The sequence below is a fragment of the Notothenia rossii genome (genome assembly GCF_949606895.1).
Source record: "Notothenia rossii genome assembly, chromosome: 2".
NCBI classification, from domain to species: Eukaryota; Metazoa; Chordata; class Actinopteri; order Perciformes; family Nototheniidae; genus Notothenia; species Notothenia rossii.
The window spans coordinates 70293514-70304227 of NC_136904.1; the positions used below are offsets into that span (position 1 = coordinate 70293514).

At 38.8% G+C, this 10714-nt stretch overlaps 1 protein-coding gene across 1 annotated transcript; it reads left to right on the plus strand.

The window, feature by feature from the left end:
* Positions 1-5793: 5793 nt before the first annotated feature.
* LOC307028686 (uncharacterized protein) lies at positions 5794-7100 on the plus strand (the record flags this gene model as incomplete). The annotated part of the gene is made up of 3 exons (XM_079663926.1): positions 5794-6137; positions 6438-6665; positions 6845-7100. Exons 1-3 carry the CDS (start codon positions 5926-5928, stop codon positions 7098-7100), a joined length of 696 nt encoding a protein of 231 aa, XP_079520052.1. The 5' UTR covers positions 5794-5925.
* Positions 7101-10714: the final 3614 nt, after the last annotated feature.

Below are 10714 nucleotides of genomic sequence, written 5' to 3' on the forward strand. Positions count from 1 at the left end.
ATATCCAACCCAGTCTCACGGCATTTCGTGTGCCACGACATTTAATCTATTGATTCGTGTTCACCAAAACGATTTTCCCCTTTTTTTGTGTCACACAGAACGATTTTAAAAGCAATGTATTTCTATTTGTAGTATGTTTTGTGCCTGCACCACGTCTTTTTGTCCGGTCGGGTCTTGGAAGACCAGAAGCTGTGCGTTTAGCCAGTTTAGCCCTGAGCCTGTTTTTCAGGTCTCAGGCTCGAAAATGACATTCCCAGAACAAGTGACCATATCTTCCCTTCTATAAGGCTTAAATTAATAATCTTTTTTGTCAAAGTAATGATAAACCTGTGAGTTGGATGTAGAAGAGTCAGAACAATATAGATGTTTTTTATTTTAAAGAAAATTCAGATTGAACATATAAAAAACTGTAAATTATAGTGTCCGTCCAAAAATTATTTTTTACTTATAGTGAAAACTATACCTTATATGGTAGACTAAAAGCTTTATGAATCCAAAGTACAAGATATAATAAGTACCCTGTATCAAGATTAAAAAACAAGGGACATTTGATCTTTTTAGAGAGCTTTAGACAAAAAAACTCCACCTCTGAGGTGATTTGGGTGGAAATGGGGGTTTTCAACCCAGTCTCTCCAAAAAACGTGTAATAACTACGTTGGTCCACAACGTAGTACGTAGTATTTCTACAAAAACGCCTCTGAAATGGTAAGATCCCTACGTTTCTTTTCACCATTCATTCCAATGGCTGGCGTCTTTGTCGCGTGATCTTCAAATTTCTCCTAATTTTTTAAAAACTAAATAAACCACCCAGTATGAACACTTGTATAGCCCTTATTAAAAACATTCGTTCCTCAAGTTGTAAAAATGTGCTAATAACGTTATTCTGAGAGTTATATCCCTCTGCATTATGAACGCGCATCTAACCCACGGGACTAAGGGAAGCCAAAGGTGCCATAATACGCCTGTATGTTCGTCCGTAGTTTCGCACCAACTAACGGGCCTCCCCGTACCGACGAACATACGGGGAGGCCCGTAAGTTGGTGCGAAAAAACGGGCGAACATACGGGCGTATTTTCGCGCGATTTTTCATATGGTAATGAGCCCCTCCTTCTGATTTCCATAGACAATGAGTTCAAAGTTTCTGTAACCAATCAGTGAAGAGTAATGCCAGACCAAAGCAATCTGTAGATGAAAAGTTCCTGACAGTGTGAGGCTGTGAATTGTACATTATCCCAGATTGTACGACCAGATCCCTCTGGAGTGTGAAGTGAAGGGTATTTTCTCAATTTTTAGATGTTTCCTTAAATCACCTTTTTAAATGTAATTCTTATAACATGGCATGGTGTTACATATCAAAATGTTCAGTCTCTGGTCTTGCTAGAAATGCAAAGTCACTCACCTTAGAGCACTGTGTTATGAGATACTTAGCTTAAAAATCTGATTTTTGGAAAACTTAAAAAATGTACTCATGTCATCCATTTTTTTTGCTATACCAACGTTTTTGGTTCACAAAAGTAGTGAAATATATGAATTACCCTATAGGCCTATATAAATGTGTTATTCATGTCTAAAATGAAAATGTGTACATTTGAATTTGGAGTAAAATACTCTACTTTCCCCACAAAAAAGTTACATCAGGACTGATTCATGACTTCATATTACATACTGAGGTTCATGTGATGTGTACAAATACAAATTGAGCATTACAACCAACTATTTATGTTAACATAAGAAACTGTAAAATCTCAATATTTACAATACAGGGTTCATACACTTTTTCACCAATGATTTTCCATGACCTTTACCTCATTTTCCATGACCAAAAAAAGAGACTCTTTCATGTGGCTAGCATGCCTTCCCCATATTCGAAATATTGAAAATGTTACAACACAGTTTGCATTTAGCACGTCTTGGGTCAATGTCTTTTGATAACCACAACTGGTAATTATCCTTTAGAAGCCATACATTGTTGAAACTGCACTTACCTGGCATCTTGGCAGCATTATATCAAATAGTAGCTCCTGTTGACTAGAGGGCGTGATTGTAAACATCCCTCACCAGCTAAATACTCAATTGTACGTTTCATTATACGATACAGTATTTATTATCATTATAGTATTACTATTTTGGCGATTAGATAACATATAAATTATATTTGATGGAACTTTAGTTATGTTTCCATGACTTTTCCTAAACTTTGGGAAAAATATTGCATTCCATGACTTTTCCAGGTTTTTAATGACCGTACGAACCCTGACAATATCAGAACTTTCTCAACCAACTATTCATTATAAATTTAAAGAAAGGGGGAGCAGTGTCATGGTCTTTGTCTGTCTTCCAAGACAGTGGCTCTGGCTGCTGTGTAGGTGCGGGTGATGGTGCATGGGCTGCTGGTGGTCGTGTCGGAGGGAGGGAGTCCTCATTCACACGTTTGATGATACTACAGATGGCCAGACTGCCCTCGATGGGGGAGGGGGAATAGCGTCTCCTCTACTGTGGCAGGATATGAAGTTGGAATTTGGAGTACAGTTTTTAAGTGGACAACTCGAGACTCAGAGCGTCTCACTAGAATGTTCTAATTAATAGCTGGCAACTACAGATTAAAAAGGTTTTTATATTGGTATTACCAATATTTCAAACAAATAATTTCTTTGAAATGTATTGGCTTGTTGGCCACTCCACAATACTAGCACTGGTTTATCAACGAAAGCCTATGCTAAAGATAAAATAAATAAATAAATAAAATAAAACAATTATCACATCGACCTACCTTGTTGTGCGGGTGTGGTAGGCCAAGATCTCCGGACTTCAAGTATATATTCCCGAAGGTCCTGAAGTAAAAGATCAGCTGTAGGGACGTTAATTAGCCTGCCCCGTGACCACTCAAGGCTCCTTTCCATGGTTTCTAACCTGCCAGTAAACGGTTTGGTGAAATAGGGGAGAAGACAGAATTTGTAAGTGTGAAAGATCTCACACAACCTCAGTTTAGGTTACATGCAAAAACAAACTACATTCCTTAGTGTTGGTAGGTACTGGTAGTAGCGATAGGCTTGGCCTTTTTGTATTAACCTGTTCAAGAGGTTTTCCATACAGTTGTAACGATATAGGAGCAATCTTATGCCGTTTTGTAAAACAAATGACTTGAGTCTTAGCTACTGACAGTTTGAATCCCCATTTATTTGTCCACTTTTCTACTTCAACTATTGCAGCTTGTATTTTATTTCCAACATGTGCTACATTGCGGCCTTTTGCCCACAAAGCCCCATCATCTGCATACAAATATTTCCCCACACTTGGATGAACTTGAGGAAAAATGTCATTTATCATTATATTGAACAGCAACGGACTACATACACTACCTTGCGGAGTACCATTTTCCATAGCCTAAACACTTGAATATTCTGCACCTACTCTTACTTGTATTTTCCTGTCAAGTAAAAAATTCATAACCCAATTATATGCTTTACCACCAATTCCCAATGATTTTAACTTGATTAGTAGTCCTTCCTTCCAGAGCATGTCATAAGCCTTTTCAATATCAAAGAAGACTGCAATCACTACTTCCTTGTTGGTGTGTGCTTTGCTGATGTCTGATTCTAAGCACAATATAGAATCCATTGTATTCCGACCCCTACGGAACCCACTTTGATATGGGGACAACAGAGCTTTGTTTTCTAAGATATACGTTAACCTTCCTGTAACCATTCTTTCCATGATTTTGCATAAATGAGATGTCAGGGCAATAGCTCTGTAGATAGATGGATCTGAAGGGTATTTCCCTGGCTTTAGAATGGGCACTATTATTGCTTGTTTCCACACTGATGGAAGTTGACCAGTATCCCACACCCTGTTAAACAATCTTAACAGAATGGCTAGAGTTATCTGTCATGTGTTCCAACATTTTATAACAAACACCATCTTGTGGTTTGGCGAGCACTAATAATTGCTCTTCTCAACTCAAACATACTAAAATGCAGGTCCAATTGATCTCCTCACACTTGTACTCTATCCAATATTCTTGGGTTTTCCATTAGTGTATTGTTTCTGCACTGCATGGCTTCCACTGTAAGGTTATCTGAACTGTTTGACCTAGGAGTTCAGCCTTTCCTAAGTTTGTGACCGCACAATTATGTTTTTTTTTTTCCGATGTAGTAGACAACGAAAAAAGTAAACAATTATTCCTTTCTAAAACGGAAGTCCCCTAAAAATCAGTTAAATTATATTAGAAACAGAGAAAAACGGAAAATCTCGTTATTTAAAAGGCTGAAAAACTATTTTCTTCCCTTTTTGCCTAATTAAAATGCATCAAATATAATTTATATGTTATCTAATCGCCAAAATAGTAATACTATAATGATAATAAATACTGTATCGTATAATGAAACGTACAATTGAGTATTTCGCTGGTGAGGGATGTTTACAATCACGCCCTCTAGTCTACAGGAGCTACTATTTGATATAAAGCTGCCAAGATGCCAGGGAAGTGCAGTTTCAACAATGTATGGCTTCTAAAGGATAAGTACCAATTGCGGTTATCAAAAGACATTGACCCAAGACGTGCTAAATGAAAACTGTGTTGTAACATATTCAATATTTCGAATATGGGCAAGGCCTGCTCGCCACATGAAAGATTATTTTTTTTTGGTCATGGAAAATTAGGTAAAGGTCATGGAAAATCATTGGTGAAAAAGTATATGAACCCTGTATTGTAAATATTGAGATTTTACAGTTTCTTATTTTAACATAAATAGTTGGTTGTAATGCTCAATTTGTATTTGTACACATCACATGAACCTCAGTATGGAATATGAAGTCATGAATCAGTCCTGATGTAACTTTTCTGTGGTGAAAGTAGAGTATTTTACCCCAAATTCAAATGTACACATTTTCATTTTAGACATGAATAACACATTTATATAGGCCTATAGGGTAATTCATATATTTCACTACTTTTGTGAACCAAAAACGTTAGTACACCAAAAAAAATGGATGACATGAGTACTTCTTTTACATTTTCCAAAAATCAGATTTTTAAGCTAAGTAACTCATAACACAGTGCTCTAAGGTGAGTGACTTTGCATTTCTAGCAAGACCAGAGACTGAACATTTTGACATGTAACACCATGCCATGTTATGAGAAGTTTCGCACCAACTTACGCGTTTATCTTTACCCATGGATGCACAATAACAACGGACCCATATCGTCTCATTGCCATCCCACGGAGCTGTAATAATGGATATATTGCACATGTTTGCTGTAATTCATCATTTGTAAAATATTATACTACATGGGCTGTATGATTAAATCTTGTACCGTAAATGTTGTATTAAATAAAGTTAATATTACCAACGTTAGATTAACGTCCCTGTAGCTTCTTATTGCACTAAGAAGCTTATTGCACTGTATATATATATATATATATATTCATATACGTATATATATACAGTGCAATAATTCTTTCATGCTAAATGAAACTCTGTTGCTTGGATATCACTATCCTGTTACAGCGTAATATAAGTATATAACGATTGATGTGCACATTAGCATAATTACTAGCTAGCCGCTAGCTGCTAACTGCCGCCTTGTTAATATCAAATCCATCAGAAAAACAAGCCATTACCATGCTGTCATGAACGTGCGGTGCTGTTACGTATACGCAAATTGATGTGCTTGATGTGAACGAGCATTTTGGTTAAAGAGCAACTTCCAGGTTAAAGACACCTGTGAATAAATGTATAGGAAAATGATGAATACACTGGATTTTTAAAAAAATATACAGAAATATACACTACAGTGACATCTGGCGTCGTTTTTGTAAGAAATGTTCACTTCCGCATAAAAAAGCCTCGGCACGTGACCTCCCGCGTGTGACGTAACACGGGGGACACAAGGGGGAGAGCGGCCGGTGTAACGTATTAATAAACATGGATCCCAATGCTAGTTTCGACACAGAAGACACAGAAGAAGTTGAACATGAATATTCAAATGCATATGACGGACCACAACCTTATAATTATGAGCCTGCTAGGTGTCCAAGAGACCAGGAGCAGCCAAGGATTAGAAGAAATAACGGCCATTGGAGAGAAATTGAGCTGTGGTGTGAGGAGAACCAGTGGAGAACTGGGCAGCTATCTTGGTGAGTGACCGGCGTTAGCTACAGAATGTTAGCTAACGTCACATCACAACATTGTAAAGTTAGCTATCATATATCAGGCTATAACTAAAGTAGCATTGATAATATAGTAACGTTACTGGCAGGACTGTTGATACTCATCCATAACAGAAACTAATGCGCAAGTATCAGCCGTATCTCGCGTTACCTAATGCAAATCCACACTACGTCTTACGGTGCTGTGTACCGGAGGGGAGGGAGAGAGCAGCGAAGGGGGGGGAGAGAGATGTAATACGGTTTCCTGATAAACGTTTTGTTTTGTAGGTGCTTGTGTGGGGAATGCCAGCCCATGACCTCAGCTGTGGAGAGCATGTGCTGCAGGGAGGTGGATCCCTTCTGGGCCCTGGTGGAGAACCTCACCCCCAGACCAGACATAACATGCCTGACACTGCACCCAGGCTTTGAAGCATGCTGTCTGAATCCCTTTGTGTTACAGATAGCCTACATGAACTTCAGGCAGGAGCATGGCCTGCTTCAGGCCAGCAGACATGAGTATGTTTAGATTACAATTAAAAGATAAATTCTATTAAAGATAATACAGTTGCTATTGACCCCGAGTGTTTAGCAGGTTTCAAAACCCAGAACCTGTAGATTATATACTATATAACACTTGTTGATGATGTTAACAAGGCTATCAAGTTTACCTGTAGATATTGTGTCCTTATCCCCAGGCAATACCGCTACACAGCTTACAGGCAGGTCATCCGCTGGGCCTATGGAGTTCTAGGCAGGCACATTAGGAAGCCCTTACCCTCATGTGTTGTGTCTGCCATCAGACGCATGACCGACGCTCCTGCGCTCTCACTCCAGCCTGCTGCTGCTGCTGCCGGAGCTGTGTGTATTGACGGAACCGCACTAGCTATCAGCCTCACACGGTCCTGGCTTCGATATCCCATACTGCACTCCATCACATCACTTGACTCATAATCCTCCGGTCAAAAATGAGCTCCACAAACGACCGCGTTTTTTGTCACAGACGCAGCATTGAAGTCCCGTCTCTTTGTCTGCACAAAACGAACCCAGGACCGAAATCTAGCTAGCTTTCTTTTCCTGTTAGGGAAATAGTGGACTCGATGTCCTGACAGGCTGGTATTTGTGCAACCTGCACAAACACAATACTGCACCATGATTACAAATGGTGAAATACAATGTAAAACTACCGAAAAATACCAGCTCCTTAAAACACAACCGCTCTACTCAACGTAACTCTACTATACCCGCGGTCAGAGAGCGGAGATGTGTCCCCTGTATGATGTAATATGACACGTTTGACGTATGACCTTAAAAAAAAGCAGTTTTTAAGAGCAGAGCTCAAAATTGCTCCTTTCCCTCCCAATTCCTGCCCTTATGTCTCGTAAAACATATCAAATCCTGCATTCACTTTTTTAATTGTAATTTTCAAGCAAGTTTAAGCATAAATGTAGAAAAAATAAAAACCTGCAAGATGCTCTTTAAAGTTGCGCATGCGCTATGATTGCACATACGGGTACTTCTCAGGCATGCCGGGTAATCTGTGACGTTTCACTCTCTCAAAAGTTGGGCCATTTTATCATCATGCTATCATCAATGAGCAACTCTCATAGGAATGAATGAGGCCCCGCCTCCCATGCTGTATCCAGTTCTTATTATACAGCCATGCTAGCGTCACGAGATGTTTAATTTTCTCTGCATGTAAATAATAAAGATGGCGGACACTCGTTTACAGTTTGTGTTCTTATTATACATCCATGTTCGTAATGCGCAGGTATTTTTTGTGTACTTAATGGCAACGCTACAGGCCTGGCATTTCCTGTGAACCCGGAAGTCATAATAGTGTAATGTTCCACAATAGGGCCGTTTCTCAATCGCGAGGATACTGGCTTGGTAGTCGCATACTTCCAAGTCACTTCCTTCAGAAACGAAGCAAGTATACTTCCAAGCCACGGCTTCGGAAAACAAAGAAGAATGGAACAGGCTAACAAGTGTGCCACTCTCTCTAACAGTTTCAACATAAACTGTACCGAAAATAAATACCTCACAATGTCTATCTAATTATGCATTTGCTTTACTTTCACGGAACACATTTTTGGTGATAACAAATGCAACAAAGTAACATATTTACCAACACATGTTCTACGCCACTACATACTTACATTTAAAAGTGTGCTGTGCTGCGTCGGTTCAGCCATTCTCCGCAAGGGTTTTTGAAATTGGTCCGTGCGCAAAGCATTGTGGGGATTTGAAGGACGCGAAGTCTACCCATGTGCAGCCTCCAAATTACCCCCAAACCAAGGACGCGGTGTAGTGGCAATTTCTTATGTTACTTTATATGGTAAAACCAAATGATTATATTATGCTTAGAAATTGTTTGGTCAACTCGACCTGTTGTACCACACGGTAGCATCCCGCCAAGGTCGTACCTGGAGGATGCGGCCCTCCCTATGAGAGCATTGTAAGATAACAGTTTTCTAAAGAAAGTCTTATCTTTTTTACTTCTGTTAAATGTGTTCTTTATTCTCGCGTCCAGGAGAGAAGCTTTAAAATGAGACTAAATGGAGTCTCTGAAAAGATTCAAATGGGATACTTTAATTAAAAAAGGCGCGGTTGTGTTACAGACAGAATATTGTTCCGTCAGACAAACAGCTGTGATCCGGTTCTCCTGAGCAAGAAGAAGACAGCGGATCTCTCCTCCGGCGCTGCTATATATATCCTCTGCTGGCTCCTCCCCGCCAGCCGGCTCACCTCGTCTCCAATGTCCGTTATTGCATTTAAACAGAGGATAGGTTCTTTTCACATTCAATATATGCTTAACACGCCGTTTCTCCTCATATTCTCTTTCATCACTTTTCATTTAACACATTCTAAACGCTGTAATCAATACTCTAAACAATACTTCTCGGCTCGTTTGGTTGCCGGTCATTCCGGATGTTGTCACATGCTACTCTCGTCTGTAAACAATAATGTATTCAAATAAACTGTACTTTCATTTAATATTCAACATGGTAGTATCTCGACATCTATCGTTGTAGTGTTAAATCAGTAGGTTTCGGTTTTCACCACACCAAGTCATTTCGCTCCTCAGTTCACCTCTTTAGGAAATCGTATATTAGCCACATGCTAAATGCTAACCGTAGATGAAGGATTTTCAGAATAAAAGCTTAACTGCTTGTGCACAAGAATTTCTGGTTTTTCAGTATAAAAGAGCGTTTGAAATGACGGTATGTTTAAGCTACATTATACCATCAAAACATTGATTTTAATTTCTAACAGTCCCTCCTTACACACCTAAAAGGTGTGTATAATACTGAAATCAATGAGTTCTTCATCTGAACTTTGCATATTACATATCTCATATTAACAAACATACAATCAAATGGAATGGTTTCACAGCCGGCTTTACAAAAATACAAAATAAATTCTTGTCTGTGTTCAAACATAAAAGTTTTCCCTTGTGCATAACTTCTAGTGTTTACATTCAATATCATTCTTCAAAATAGCAGCAATGGCTTGGCATCAGAACATTTCTTCCTCCCTCCTTTCACAGAAACCGTTCTCATACCACGCTCAGTGTTAAGGCACTTGTTTTTACAAAGTGAAAAGAAACAAACCATTTTAGAATAGCAATGATTTATACAACATGAAATCTACCATATTAGAATAGTATAAAATAATAAAGTCAAATAAAATGGACCATCTTAGAATAGTGTAAAATTAATTGGAATAATAAAAATATACTATCTTGGAATAGTATGAAGTAAATTGAAATGGATTCACTCCATTTTAATTTTGCTCACTTCTTCACATGATTTCATCATTTAAAGAATCACATCGGCTGGACATTCATTGATCAATCTAATCTCCGAACATCCATATCATTTAAACTAACTCATCATTGTCATCCACATCTGTATACGGGATGGGTCGTCTTGTTCTGCTAGCATTTGTAACTGTCTCCTCCTGAGAAATGTACCCTCCCTCCTTTCATACCATTTAAGGTATGAAAGTAATATGTTCTCTAGAAGGGGCCGTTGTGCGTTCTACTCTGGGGTACGGCATTCTAGACAGTCATTTCTGGGAGAAGATTTTGGTCAGTTACAACAGTTGTAGAGTTTCATCACTTAAAAGTTCCTACTCAGTACCTTTGGGTGGTCTGTTCTAATGCAGTGATAAAGTCCCTGAAATGGTGTGAAAACCGGTGGAATATCAATAACTCATTATACTAATTTATTTTCAATTATGGTCTACTTAAATAACTATGCTAACCCCTTTTACAGTGTGTGGAACCTTGGGTGCCCGAGCATGTGATAATTACTCCCTCCTTTAACAAGGATTTTAAAAACAGAAGTCATTTCATTAATGGTTTGTAGTTTAATTCAGGAATTTACACCTATGGCAGATATGTTTCTCCTTTAAATAACATCTCTAAATGTCAGGTCATCTGGTGAATGGATGACCTTTACAGAGCTGCCAACATTGTGTTATAGAAAGTAGTAGCATGCCGAGCGGAGGAAGGCAATTTTTTTTCCGGCGGGGGGTCCGAGGTCCGCCGAAGCCCCCAGAAT